We start from the raw sequence: 16,087 nt of genomic DNA, 5'->3' as shown, positions 1-16,087 counted from the left end.
CGCGGAGCCGTATGAGGATTTAAACAGAAGAAGAAGAACAATGATGGAGTTTCATGTCTTATTATAAATTATTAGTCCTCATTAATTGACTGTATTTACTGGACTGTGTCTGCAAACTTATAAATCTACACACTTGCTGAATTCAGAAGCTCACACTAGCATGATGTTACTATTTCTGTCATAGAGATCCTGCAGAAGTGTAAGAGTTGAACACTAGTCTGAGTTTCTGAATTCAGGAACTGTGTTATCAGCCGAGAGTCTCAGCAATCCAGACCAACATCTTCCAGAAGCTCAATCTGCATTAAAATAATAACCAGTAGAGGGAAATAAAGCTCAATCTGCAGTATAATAATAACCAGTAGAGGAAATAAAGACACACTCTCTGTGAGCTTCAGTGGTCACACCAAAGGGCTTCCGGTCACGAAGCAAAGATTATCCCGTTGGCCGGTGGACGCTCTCGCTCTAGCCTACGCTTCTCTAGGCCTGCAATCCCCACAGGCGTCAGAGCTCACTCCACCAGAGGCATGCCCTTCTCCTGGGCCAGTGGAGGATCTATCCCAGATATATGTGCAGCGGCCGGCCATCGCCAGATTCTAGAACTTGGAAGTCCCTGCGTTGCCGGCGAATACCCTTTCCGAAAAAAGCTCGACCGCAACCGCTCACCCGAGGAGACTTTCGGTTTCATTCTTTACATTTAAATCTCTCTAAACATGCTGTAGTTTGCAAAATTTTAACAGCTGAACATAAGACTCATACAAACTGTCACCATGTAAGTTTTTATTTAATTGTATTTTTATCGCCTAAACCTGCGTGTTTGTGTTATTGAATTAGCTATCCACATTGTTGTGTTTCTGTTCGTGGGAAACTAACAGAAACTAACTAATATGTTTATGACGAATGTGTGAATATGATGATGGGTTTTATTAGCTAGATTATTAATAGGGTAGAGTGGGGGAAAACGCCCCCCACCTTTTTCCCCCCAAAATAACCACTAGAGGTAATCCAGATACATTTTTACTGTTGCTATCACAGTATATAAACTGCTATGCACTACGTTGATAACGGGGATATACAAATCTCCATGGAGAAGCTGACACCAGCGACATATTTGAAGATAAGAGGATTACATGGTAAATGCTATAAATTTCAGATAAACAAGTGTTAAGAAAATATTGTTCTGCAGGATATCACAGTGATGTATGATAGATGAATAGTGAAGTCTGTTGTTTGAGATCATGTTATTTATAAGGAATATAATAATATTTTAAACATTAAACATTCATTTAAAAACTCATAGCTTGTTGTGGGGTAAATCCAAAACGCCCCCCAGGGAGCATAGTTTCTCTCTATCATAATTACTAACATATTTCTGTGTATCAAATCCTTTGTTTTACACTTAATGAAGTATAACCACTGATCTATATCATTCTATATAGATCAGTGAGTATAACTAGGTGGTAAAATCTTAATTTTTGAACAAAACATGAAAAACTTACCTCAAGTGAGCATTAGCTAGCTAGCTTGCTTGCACAGTTAGCTCACTGATGGAAGGTAGTTAAATTTGGCTATTTTGGACATTACAGTGAAACAAATAAATAAATATTAATACATTTTGATACATTACTTGCCTTTTACTTTTAGAGATTAAAAACTATAGTCTGTTCATTTTGCTGTTGATCTATGAAGCAAACTGGTTGGTAAGAAAGGGGGCTTTTTACCCCACCTTGGGGGGCGTTTTGCCCCAGTGGCAAAAATATTTAATTTATATTTAAAAATATTTAATATATATTTTGTACAAAAATATTTTCAGACAAAATACTAATTAATTATGAAGGCTGAGCAATTTTAATATTTGGTGAATAACTCCTGCCATAGTCACTCAAAACCGGGATAGCAATTCTAGCCACATTTATGTTTTGTTTCACTGTAATGTCACATTTTCCTTAAGGGGGGCGTTTTCCACTCTACCCTATATAATAATACATATTGCCTAATCTGTAATTATTATATTGTCACTGGATTTCTAAAGCCTGCTTGTGTTTGACTGATTATTGTACGTATACATTAACATAAGCTACATAAAGAATCAAACCAAAGATTAAGATTTTCATGTAGATGTGTTAAATATTGTGACCGAGCGTTCGAACAGGGTTCGCCCAACACTCAACACTCAGAAATAAGAAAACAAGAAACGATAGCCGTTTGAATTATTCTCCACTTTATTATATGCAACACATGAGATCACACTGCGACACTCCAGTGCAAAAAGACCCATGCCTATCTACCGCAAGCCCGAGGGGAAAAATACATTGCATACACACATACAACGAGCGAACAAGAATTAATGCATCATAACAGAATCCAACAAAGTCTGTTACAATTATGTATGAAATATTGAGACAGAATGGAAGTACATTTTTTTGTAATATTTCACCAATAAGCAAAGAGTTTTATCCCTGAATAAATGTGTTTGTGATTATTATCTGTCCTAAACCTGCTCTTCTGGTTTCTCAAAGGTTTTTGAATCTTCTGTTGCGGTTTTGTTTTGTCAGTGATTGCGGTCAGTATCATTTTTGTTGATAAATTGTAACAATTCATGATTTTTAGTTGCAGGTAGAGTTATTGTAGTCGATTGTTTCTCTCCACCACAGAACTTGACAAACCTGATACAGCTTTATACTACTGTCATCAACATTTGAAACTTTTAAAATGTTCAAAAATAATGTGGCACAGCTAACACTGCTCTTATTACTTTCATTTATATACTTTTGAGTAAAGTACGAATATTTAAAGGTCCCATGGCATGAAAATTTCACTTTATGAGGTTTTTTAACCTTAATATGAGTACCCCTAGCCTGCCTATGGTCCCCCAGTGGCTAGACGTTTTGATGGGTGTAAACCAAGCCCTGGGTATTTTTGAGAAAATGAAAGTTCAGACGGGCGAATCAAGAAATCTTCCCTTTATATGTCATCATAAGGGGAAAGGTTACCTCCCCTTTCTCTACTTTGCCCGGAAAAAGAATTTGGCCCACCCATAAGAAAATGGGCGAGCGCGATATTGGTTTTTCCTCAAGAGATCATGGCTTGCAAACGAGCGAAGCATGGCAGTTGCTCAGTGTTTGGATGTACAAATGAACACAAAAGTATTTTTTAGTTCCTTCATCCGAGCCTCTGAAGAACCAGTGGGTTATGTGAATGTCTGATGTGTAATTGTTCAAGTTCAGACAGATAATCTTTCTCTCAAAGTCGTTCAATACTGTTTATGCATCAGTAAATCAAGCCAGTGACTCAACGATCAACTTCACGTCGTTTCTCTTGGTAGGATGAAAATAATCTTATTTAAACTGTGATTAAAATATAAAGCGATCAAAGAACAATCCCTTTCCAATCACCCAAGCTGTCAATCACACGAGTTTATCTGGACACTTGCCAAAACTCAATGACGCTGTTACGCTGCACAACGAAGCTCTTACTGTACTTACCTCATGTCTGCATTGGTGAAATCATTAGTGAGAGTGCAGAAACTGCGTTGCAATGATAAGATATTCATTCACGCGATCAACAGGCTGTCATCTGCTCAATGCTCATCACTGCAACCTTTTATGTGATGGGAATAGATCTAAATACTTTAAAAACTTCTCACGATTCGTTAATCCCGATAGCTGTAATAGTAAAAACGTATAATAGCTGTAATAGTAAAAGTTTTCGAGAGAGTTCCACATGTAATGCTAGATATTTCATATGCAAGCATGTCAGCCAATCACAACAGTGGGCGATTACTCTGAAGTCTCACAGCCAATCACAGCAGTGGCCGTTTACACTGAAGTCTCACAGCAGCCAATCACAGCAGTGGGCGTTTACACTGAAGTCTCACAGCAACCAATCACAGCAGTGACACGCCCCTTCAAACAGAGCGTTCAAATCAGAGGCTAAAATCTGGCTAGTAAAAATGCCTTTTATTTCTAAATTATTATCATTTTTGATCTAAAAAACATACTAACATTATAAGGGCACCCCAGGAAACATTATAAAATAATAAAATAATCCATGTCATGGGACCTTTAAAGGTATAGTTCACCCAAAAATGAACATTTCTGTCAGTAATTACTCGCCCTCATGTCATTCCAAACCTGTAAGATCTTCGTTCATCTTCAGAACACAAATTATGATATTTTTGATGAAATCCGAGAGGTTTCTGACCCTCCATTAAACACAGTGCAACACTTCCTAGTTCTACATCAGAACGCCGTCTCTCTACAGTATTGGCCGACACTGGTCACATGAGCACCACGACACATACGTGTGATGCTGACGTCGGCCAATAGACAGCCGGTGTTCTGTAGAACCAGGAAGTGCTGTACTGTGTTTACTACGTGAATAGCGTAGGAGAATGATGTGGAAGAGAAGAAATTATTGAATAAAGTTGTTATTTTGGGTTTTTCTGCTCACAAAAAGTATTCTCGTGGCTTCATAACATTAAGGTTGAACCACTGGAGTCACATGGACTATTTTATCGATGTCTTTACTACCTTTCTGGGCCTTGAAATTGGCAGTGATGTTGCTGCAATGGTTCAGAAACTTCTCAGATTTCATCAAAAATATAATAATTTGTGTTCTGAAGATGAACGAAGGTCTTCCGGGTTTGGAATGACATGAGGGTGAGTAATCAATGACAGAAATGAACTAACCCTTGAACTAACCTAAGGGTGAACTAACCCTTTAATGATGATCTTGATTGCACAGATTACATGTATTTTTCAATATTGATACTTTGTATTGAATGAATTTTATTCTGTCTGTGTTTGCAGGAACAGCCGCTGTAGGAAACGCCCTCATCCATGTGACGGGACGAAGGGGAGGCGACGTCACCCTGTCATGTGACTTTGAGGCCAGAGACATTTCTGATATTGTTTTAAACACTTTGTCAAAAAACATTAATATTTGTGAGAATGATAAATGTGAGAGTGAAAATAGCCGTGTATTTAAAGAAGGATCATGTGACGTCGTCATCAAGGATCTGCTCTACAGTGACGCTGGGAAATACTTTTTATATGTTTATTACACTAATGATCAGACAGAAGTGAAGCGACAAATCCTGGAGTATTATCTTCATATTCATGGTAAAGTCAAAACTGATCAACGGATTTAATAATGTTATCAGTAGCCCCGTTTACATGCACACTTTTTTGCTATTCTGATTGAGATCGTTCTGATTGACGGATTCTGGTTGACTGTTTACATGGGATGTTATCTAAACCGATCAGGTGTTTACATGTACTGACGCTTTCAATCGAAATCATTTTGTGACATGCGCACACAGCTTGTCTGCCGGATCTGGAAGCTCATTATTTCCCACGTTTTCAATCCTGTCAAGATGGTGCATCACTTAATCGTTGCGTTAGTTGTAGGCATTAGCCGCGTTTCCACTGTCTGGCCAGTGCGAGCCAGGGCTTTAAACGGGCCGTGCCAGGCTAATAGCCTCGGGCCTGTAGCACCGTGCCCAAAATCTGCTGCGTTTCCAATGTCGGGCCAGAAGCTCCACAGCGCTTCACTAAAACACGCCTCTCTGGAACAACGTCAAACCCATCCTTTCAAACAAAATGGAAGTTTTATCAGAAAACAAATCAGAAAGAAATCACTGGAAACAGCAAGATTGCAAAACAAGAGCGACCGTTTGCTGGCATTTTCGTTGTTTAATTGAATATTTAAAACCCTAGATGTTTTACCACAGGTTTACAATAAAAAGCGATACATTGATCATAATTAATTAATTTGTGTCAAAATTGCACATTAGTCACACAGAAATAAAGTGGTTTACCGTTTATGATGTTTGTGAACGTCTTTTTAACAAAAGAAAGAGGACACACAACTTATTCAGTCGCGTCTGATTCTGTTTATTTGGTAGCCTAGTTACAGGACATATTAACAACACATTTAGAAAGAATGATAATTTCTACAAATATGCCATCAAAAATATGACCTGAGAAGCACTCTCTCCCAGAAGGATACCCTTACGAAAAAAAAGTATACTTCAAGTTCATTTTATGAAGTATACTTGAGTAATGTTCAAGTATATTTTTAAGTATACTTTATGTAGTAAGTATACTAATGTCAATATGTACTAGTAGTAAACTTGTAAGTGTACTATTTTAATACTGCTTGGGACTAAATTGGCCCACTTGAAGTATATAAAAGTATATGTTTAAGTGTACTATAAGTGTAACAGTAGTCAACTTTAAGTGCACAACTAGTTCATAATTATGTTTCTCATTTGTACTGCAAGTGAACTTATGAGTATACTAGTAGTTTACTATTTTAATACTTGTAGCAACTTTGAAGTATACTCTCAGTAAACTACTAGTTTAGTAGTTTTATGCTACAAGTTTTCTTTAAGTGAACTTAACATCATACTTATAGTTTACCATTTATATATTATTTTTGCTCTTTTAGTGTACTCTCAGTAAACTACTAGTTTAGTAGTTTTATACTACAAGTTTTCTTTAAGTGAACTTAACATTATACTTATAGTTTACTATTTATATAAAAAATTATATAATATATATATATATATATATATATATATATATATATATATTATATATATTTATATTAATATATATATATTATTACTATTTTTATATATATAAAAATACCTTTAACTCTAATTTTAAAAACCTTTTATTAGCTTCATGCATCCTTTTTTATCAACACTTGAATGTTGGTAAGTTTCATAAAGAAAGGCAACATTTTAAACAAAATAGTTGAGAAAATCACATTTTTGTCAAAGACTACGCCTTGTTCAGATACGCAAAATTAGAAACATATCTGTTTTATATCAATATTTTAATCAATATTTTCAAACAAAGTTTCATAAGACTGTATATGAAAAACGATGTAAAAAAAGGTATATTTAAAAGGCTACTCGATCAAAAGAGTTAACACAACTACAAGCCAAGTATACTTTGAATAATTAAACTTTTAAGTATCTCGATCAAAAGATTGAGTACAAGTATAGGCCAAATATACTTGGACTTTTCTTTCAGTATAAGTCAAGTACACTTAAGTGTAATTAAGTATATTTTTGAGAAGTATATAAAATGTAGACTGAAAGTATGCTCTCTTCTTTTTAGTTGAAAAGAAGTATACTAATAGAACACTTGAATAAACTTATTTTCCATGCTTATTTTATTTACTCTATAAGCTATTCCACCCGAAAGTTTGTTACTATATAAAGCTGAACATGTTAGTTTATATGACAGTGTGTAATATTATGTTTTTAAAAAAGTATTTAATAAGCTACTAGAATACTTGATTATACTTTTAAGTATATCTCGATCAACAAGTATAGGCTTGTAAGGCCCGTGAAATTGGTCCAATGGAGGTTTTCCAATAACACAGGGAAGGTCTCACGTGCTCTGTCCTTTCCTCATGCGAAGTATTGGTGGTTAAATTTGTAATACATTAATCATATGTATTTACTCGTTAATTTATCTGACTCCATAAATGAAAGGTTTTAATAATATCTGTGCCTCACTAAAAGTGAGTGGGTGTTTTACTATTCCGTCTAACTCTTCAATGAAAATAATATCAAAGTCAGTGAGAATAATCAAATGTAACAATTTATTATGTCAGGTAAATGTATCATGCCAATTTCATAATCAATTCAAAGATAATCGATACAAAACATCAAATGCTCTGGAATAGAGAGAAGATGCAAACCCAACATTAAGAAATACGTTAGGCTGAGAGATCTATATCTCCCAGCCTAACGGACCGATCTGAAGTACAGAAAAGGCCCCGATCTCCCTGCTGCACCTCCTTAAATAGACAAACCTTTTCACCTGGAACCATGTGCTAACAATAGAAATTTGCATTCAGAGGTACACTGTAGCACCTCTTGGGGGTGTGTGACCATTTGCTTGAGAGATCAACCCCTCCTTGTATGCTAGTTATCCATAAACCTTCAAAAACCTTATTACCTTGTGTTTTACTTATTCTGAGATGAGAGAATTGTACCAGTCGCACTGTGACATTTTAAACGATACCAAACATGAATATACTCTGTGATAATCATTCACATTAAACTGTACATTTTCTTGGGTGAAATCAGGTAGTCACCTGAGCATGAGAGAGAGGGGGTGAGGGGAGAGGGAAGGAGATGCAGATTAGATGACTCGGGGGTGAGACTTTCGTCTCGATGGTGCATGAGAGCCAGTTCAAATGCTAATCTCCAGAGAGGTCCTTTTGTCCTCTCAGGGCCTGGTCACCCCCAAAACAGACCGTCTGGAATCTCCTAATTTATCAATTCTTACAGGCTAAATATACTTACACTTTTCTGTCAGTATAAGTCAAGTATACTTAAGTGGAATTTGAAGTATATTTCTGAGAAGTACATAAAGTATATTTCTGAGAAGTATATAAAAAGTAGACTGAAAGTATACTTATTTTTTTTTTGTTTAAAAGAAGTATACTAATAGCACACTTGAATAAACTTCTTTTTCGTAAGGGTAGTTATATTTTCAGTCAGAGAAGAAGAGGATAGTCTGGTATAAAGAGACGAGACATAGGCTTCTGACAGATAAAATAAAAAACAGGATTATTATAACCAATATGATTAGTCTGATTTCTTCAAGCGTTCATATTTACCATGTTTACTATGGTAATGGTTAGCGTGCATAGTTTTTTGCGTCGGGTATAAATATTCCTACCTTATACAGTGATCAGAATCCACATCGGATCACAAACAGAAGCGTTATGTTAGCTGACAGAATTATCTGGTACAAAACAGGCATGCGCAGAAAGACGTACACTCAAAGTAATCGGATCAGCTCGTTTACATGGTGTAATCTTTCGTTTGATCGGTTCATTAAAAAGGTTTATTCCACCCCCTTCAATCCGACAGAAATTTCAATCGGTTTGAGCATTTTAATTCCGAATGAGGTGTTGACATGGAGCATTTTCATTCTGATTAGACTTTTAACCTGGTTATAATCGGAATACAATGCTACATGTAAACGGGGCCAGTGTAATTGCACACAGTAACCAGCAAATATAGTAAATGTCACACATCCCATTCAATATTCAGATTAAATGATTCCAATACAGGCTTTTCAATGGCTGATTTTTAAATGATTTACATTTGGTTCCCTAATATGTGATTATGGTCTTGATTATATGACCCTATTATAATAATGATTAATGATGAATGTCTGTGTTTCTCCTCAGATGAGATCTCTGTGAAGAAAGGAGAGGATCTGAAGTTGGATGTTCTGTTGATCAATGCTGATAAAGTGGAGAGAGACTCTAGTGAAGGCTGGACAGAGGTGTGGACGAGAGGTCACGGGGTCAACAGTGATCGACTGACCGTCAGTGACGAGACTCTGATCATTAATGAGTTTACAGTCACTGACACTGGAACATACAGAGTTCTGGATTATGAGGGAGAAACCTTGATCACAGTCTCAGTCACAGGTGAGAGAAGATCAGTGGATGAGGAGAGATATTATGTTTAATCAGTAAATTAATCCTAAACTGCACGACTAACCTTTCAATATTCTGCACAGAATCTGTTCTAGACTGGAAGGGAAATCTGATCGACACAGATAAAGACAAAACTGACGACACTGAGCATCAGAGTGAGTAAAACATGAGGCATGAGAGCTTTACAGGAGTTATTAAACAGGGAATTCAACATTTAGAAAAACTGTTTTCCCACTTTCTCCTTCACCTGTAGATTACTGGATACTGCTGGTTGGAGTGTTTGTGATTATGGTTCTGTTGGCAACCCTGGTTCTGCTGGTTCGGACTGATTTTGTGATATTCAGACGTCTCCACAGAGATTAATTGAAGGGGGAAAGAACTGAGTTCAGGGATCCAGAAGTGTTGAGGTCAATGACGGTGATTTCTGCTGAGGATCATCATTAAACTGCTGTAGTTCTCCAGTTCAGGCTCTAGACGGTTTTATATCGTCTCTGACTCGTGTTGGACTTGGTCATTGATCATTGGTCATGTTGGTTGTTCTCGACGAGTCCAGCAATATATGCTTTTTTCTGCTTTAAATCAAAACCATTTCCTTCAGAGGAATCTGGCAGCATATTTCTGCAATATATTTAATTTTGAGTGCGTATGAACATGTGCTGCAGTCCATACCTCAGGAGTCTGTGTGATACTGAATCTGCACTTTATATTAATGTAAAGCAGCCTTAAATATCTAATACATGTTCTAGGAATTATTGTTTCTATTTAATCAACTGATGACTGAGAATGAGTCAAACTGTGGAAGACAAACAGTGTGTGCGCGTGAGATTTCTATGTAAATATTGATGTATATTTTGCTTTTGTCTGTTTTAATAGGTTGTCTGTACTATTCTTTGTGAATCTGTATATTTAATATATATATATATATATAAATATTTTAATATTTTGCTGTGTTTAAAAATTTCTGCAAAGGTCATACATGTAGCTATGACACAGGACACATTGTTCGCATATTTTAATATTCACAGTGGGCTTAACAGTAATAGAATATTCTGAAAATATTATAATGTGACCAGACGTCCGAGATCAAAACTGGGAACATAATCCCCGAAAAGGGGGGAAAACGGGGACATTTCCAGTTTGACTATCAGTCTGATTGAAAAACCTAATGTTGTGTCTTCAAAAACAAAACGGGGACAGAGGAAGATTTTTCCTGTATTTATCCAGGCACAGGCAACCAAAAACAGAGATTGTTCCCTGAAACCGGGGCGTCTGGTCACCCTATGAGATGTGAAGAATGATCGGTATTTTGTAAATCACACACTATAAATATGATAGAGAAGCAGAAACAGATATTGGCAGTAAAGTCAGATATTTTAAGAAGTTGAAGAAACAATATATGATATTATATTAGAGTCTACTTGAAGCTTTTTATATTTGTCTCTCTCTGTCACACGCACAGCTACTTATTTCCATTCACTCCCACCCCCTCCCTTCTGGGCTCCTTCCAAAGCCACGCCCCTAAAACACATGAACGCGCGACGCCGACCGCTCAGCTGGAGGACGCGTTTGCCAGCGCCAAGCGGAGAGGAGCGCAGTGCATGTAGTGACATCATGTCAGAATCACATGTAATAAAATACCTAACTTTATCATTATTAATGTAAACAACTAACATGGCTGTTAGTACTCACTATCAAGCTAGCATATCGATACGGGTAAAGTTTAAAATATATTGAGTTTGATTTGGTAACAAGCTAGTAACATAAGGAAAAGCTAAAAACAGGTTGCATTGATACACGTTTTCCCATTACCATCAGTTACACTGTGATGAAGGTGAATTTCGTGTAAGATTCATAACATATACGGTGTTTTGCATGTAAGAGCTTCCACGATGAAAGCACTGTTGGCTCTGAGGACTAACGTTACACTCCGGAGACAAGTAGCCTACCTTTCTACCATACTAGTTGCTTTTTTTGCCTTGTTTGCCTTCGCTGACTGTATATGCAGGTACTGGGAATTTTGACTGCTTTTTCTCTGCCATTATTGTGATTCTTCATCTCTCCGTGCCTCTTCACCTCGTCAAGTAAAACGGGTGCGCGCATGTGGGCAGCTCCTGTAGCGGCGGGGGTGGTTGCCATGGTAGCGAGGGAGAGTGACAGTCGCCCAGCCAATCATTTCATTCGTTCTGAATGGAAATAAGTAGCTGTGTTTATTGCAGCCCTGAGAGGACTACAGACACTCGATTTGTATACTCTCTTTTTCAGAGTACTTACATTTTCATTATGTATTGGTATATAAAGAAAGTTTAAACAAATTTTGAAAACATTTTTTTGTAGAAAAAACCTGCCGACCCTGCCTTTAAAGGGATACTTCAGTATTTAGCATTAAGCTTTTATCAGTATAAAACCTGTAGTATTTTCGAATTACCGCTTCTCTCCCTCATATCCCCCTTTTTGTCCAGAGGCAGGAGACTCCAGCCAGTAGGAGGAGCTCGTCCCGCATGTCCTCAACCCGCCCATAGGGGGATCTCACTCACAGAATGTACACATAGTGTCAGCCATCTTTTATTGGAAGTTAAGCCAACAGGCTCTTGGCCTGCGTTCCAGTCCACTTTTAGACTCGCACTTGCAGACTTCCCTAAGCACTTCCCCTCGGGGGAATCCCTGCCGCCATTTTGAAGTGCGTTCCACTTCATGAAGTGGACGAGGAAGTGTATATAGACCCTCGTTCCCTCCATTTTGACAGAGGGAGCGAGTCTACTCTACAATTGTGACGTCACCACATATCTTGTCTAATCACCACCACAACAAACAACACTCTAAAAAGTTTAACTATTATTTACTAAATTTTTTTGGTGAAACATTTTTACACTAAATTTTAAAGCTATGAAATCAATGAAATATACTGTATGAATTGAGTAAATGCAAGTAAATAAATTGAGTAAATCTGAGTGGTACATTAACAAATAAAATTGATTAGAAATAATTTAACATTTAAACATTTAAAAAACAATATTTATGAATAGGCTAATATTAACTGTTTTTATTTATGAGTAATATTAACTTTTTTAATTTCCTCTAAACCTTTGTAAAATAGTATTCCATACAACCACCAGTATACATGACACTGGCCTTTATTGTCGATGAGTACATTTTACACTGTTTTAACATGTATACAATATTGCCTACATTTAAACTTATTTAACAAACATTTTAGAAGTAAAAATGAAACATTTAAACATTCAGGTAGCCTAATTCAAGTGTAATCAACCGGTCTGTTATCCAATTTCCACCGGATCAGCGCTGGTTCTCGAGCCGGAGACGGACTCGCCTCTGCGGGTGAACTTCTATCAAACCGCCGTCCTGCGTTTCACTCACAGCCGAAAGATACTGCGAGCGACTGACTCCATAACCTGCCAATAAACAAACAGTGACAGTTCTGAGGACATTTTATCATCCAAATTAATTATATTCATTATCATTAGGAATAAAGTCGTATGTTTTATGCAAGGCGTTTCAGTCACGCGAAAAGACAGGCGTGACTCTCGTTTAGGCGTCACATTACGCCTCTGTATGTTGTTTTGCAACAAAATAAATGATTAAAATGATTAATGATTAAAGAAAATGATTTAAAGCAAAGTAATGATTTTATACATAAAATAAAACATTCACATCACTTCTAGAGGTAAATTTACTCTATGCTTTAACTGATCATTTTAACCCTTAAATAACAGATGATTTCATCTGAATAATGTTTGAGGCTCAGTTGATGTTCCTCCAGATGTTCCTGAAGATAAAGAGACTCTGTTCAGATTCGAGCTGAAGGACAGGATCAGTCTGAACTGCAACATGACCCACAGATATGAGATCGCCTGGTTTCATCAGTATTCTCCACAACTAACCCGACTAATATCTGCAAACACCAGCAATACAGCCGGAAGAAAACTTCTAGTTACGTACAATCTCAACAGAAGTCATCTGAGAGTCGCTGCAGATTTAGAGATCACTGCAGTCACGCGAGTTATTACTGGAGGAACAGAGGCAGATTCAGGACTTTATTTCTGATTTATCTTCATAACTTCTTCAGTGTTGAGGTTTTTGTACATGATTTTACTTTTGCTCAATATATTTCAATCTTCACTTGTACATCACTCATAAAAATGTTATATGCCAATAGATTAACCATTTTTGGTTCCTTAAAGAACCTTTCAGTGATCAGATCTTATTTTCTTAGTGTGAAGAACATTTTTATCATCTAAAGAACCTTTTATCACTATAATGAACCTTTTGTGGACCGTAAAGATTTGATGGATCATGAAGAACCTTTATCTTCATCTTTGAGCTCCAGACACGAGTTATTCCTCAGATCATGTGATGTTGAGGAGAGGTTTGCTGCTATAATAATATTGAAACTGTAATATTCTTTAGTCTTAATGAACTTCTCTTTGTGTTTGATAAAGTGATCACATGTGTAAAATATCTTCAGATTAGCTGACAGAGAAATATAACTCTGTCCCAGAGCCGCCAGAAGAAGTGGAGATCACAGGCGAGAGTCGATGTTATTCTTCATCGTGTTTCATTTTCTCACGACTCTAGTTCTAGTTCAGCAATACAAGTTATTGAAGCAAAAGCCAAAAAGTTCATCGGTCTGTACAATCATAAGTCATTTTTGGGTCGGCACAGAACCTTTCAGTGAACAGATCTTAGAAGAACCATTTTTTCTAGAACATTTTAATGATCAAAAAACACATTTCCATTATAAAGAACCTTTTTATGACTCTTCATGGAACCACTGATGCCAATAAATAACCTTAATATATATATATATATATATATATATATATATATATATATATATATTTATTGTAATATCATAGAGTATGAAGAAAATAAGAGTGTATCTTCTTAGATTTGTTCAAATGATGGCCAGATCTCACACTTCTGTTGAAAGCTCAACCAATCATAATCATTTGTGGTTAATATTCAGTAAAATAGCACTGCTTCTGTTTCTGCCACTGTCTTTAATGCAGTATTTATTAATCCAATATCAATAAACAATATTCAAACTTAGAGTTTAAAGGTGGGGTATGTGATTCTCTTTTTTGCCCATTTTTTCTAAATCACTTGAAATCCTATTCCTAACCCACTTACAGCCACTGAGTTAGAAGCACTGAAATGAAAATTAAGCAATTTAATCATCTGTGGAACGGGCAGGACTCGAAAAACTCCAGCCAATCATTTCCAAGACCACCTAGAATCATTGGACAGTAAGTTTGTCAATCAATCGGTCGTACCATACCCCCTCCCCCATCCAGTCAGGGCCAGCGTTGGAGGAAAGAAGGTAGGACCATTTGAGTTGTGTATTTTCAAAATCTGCTGGCCGTTTTGCAAATCCCATACCCTACCTTTAAGTAGCATGTTTTATGCAACTGACATTTTTTATATCAATAAGAAAAGCAAGAGTCAAGTTCTGTCACAGCCAAAACAAACAAACACATGCTTGAATATCATAGACCTTTTGTTAGAAATCTTTAGACATTATATATTTAGGAGCATTAATATGTACATATACGCTGAGTCTAAGGAAAATATGAATGCCATCTATTTTATAGCACATAAAGCTCGGCTATAACTAAAAATGTGTTCAATGTTAAATGTGTTGTTGAGAGTTTGATGAAATAAACGGGTCTCCTTCAGTCCTCTATACTGGAGTGCAGTTCAGGGGCCGTATTCACAAAGCATTTTATCTTACCACTAGGAGTACTCCTAAATCGCACTAAAATATTTTAGCTAGGAGTTTTCTCTTAAAAGTTATTCACAACGCCTTTCAGACCTACTCTTAGTAAAGAAAAGTGACAACTCCTAAACTAAGAGTGAGTCTTTGTTGCTATGGATGACGTCATTACTCATGCACGAGCTTGACTGAAGTGACCACCTTGATTGGCTGATGATTGTAACGCGGGAATGATTCCAAACAGCTCCCCTACGATGATGATTGACAGGTGACAGGTCTGAGAATGCGTGCGCTACACAAGTAGTGCGAAGGACAGAAGATGATGAATAACTGAATAAATAGCCTAAATGAATAAAGAGTAAGGAAAAACAAATAGCCTAGTAGCCTCATGAAACATATGGATTGATGCAATATCTTTGCAACATTATTGAATTAATCTGTCACTATATGCCTCTGCCTACGTTTGCAAAGAGAAGAACATTTTAATTTGATTCACAATCAAACGTTACAATTAGTTTACATGCAATGAATGAGTAGCCTATAGTTTTGGTTGTTGTTGGTGGCGTTATTGCATCCCTAGTTATGCCTACAATGCAAAATTGTTCCCTCGCGATTGGAAGCTCCTGTAGCCGCCGCACACGCATTTCAAAACATCGCAACGTGAAATGCCACAAAAAGTGGTTTGTGAATCTTAGTGAGTTAGGAGTCCTCTCGACTTCTTTTAAGCTGTCCCAGGCTTAGGTGCTACTTTTAGGGCTAAAATGTTTTGTGAATTACTCTTAGTCAAAAAAATTAGGAGTCCTAAAGTTACGAGAGACACGCCCATTATTTTTAGGAGTTGCTCCTAAATTCGCCAGTTAGGAGCTACTTTTAGCC

General features: G+C 36.7%; 1 protein-coding gene across 1 annotated transcript in view; it reads left to right on the top strand.

Moving 5' to 3' along the window:
* The first annotated feature begins 452 nt into the window (after positions 1-452).
* LOC311300328 (uncharacterized protein) overlaps positions 453-16,087 on the top strand; it is a 120,339-nt gene continuing 104,704 nt past the window's right edge. Inside the window, exons 1-6 of the mRNA XM_084424568.1 lie at positions 453-769; positions 2,517-2,560; positions 4,809-5,120; positions 9,226-9,471; positions 9,564-9,635; positions 9,734-9,887. Coding sequence (XP_084280694.1) covers positions 768-769; positions 2,517-2,560; positions 4,809-5,120; positions 9,226-9,471; positions 9,564-9,635; positions 9,734-9,843 — 786 coding nt within the window. The 5' untranslated portion in view covers positions 453-767 and the 3' untranslated portion in view covers positions 9,844-9,887. The remainder of the gene's footprint in view (positions 770-2,516; positions 2,561-4,808; positions 5,121-9,225; positions 9,472-9,563; positions 9,636-9,733; positions 9,888-16,087) is intronic.

This window comes from Rutilus rutilus (assembly GCF_951802725.1).
Source record: "Rutilus rutilus genome assembly, chromosome: 11".
Lineage (NCBI taxonomy): Eukaryota > Metazoa > Chordata > Actinopteri > Cypriniformes > Leuciscidae > Rutilus > Rutilus rutilus.
The sequence above is the reverse complement of the archived record's forward strand: the minus strand, read 5'-3'. Positions and strand labels throughout refer to the sequence as shown.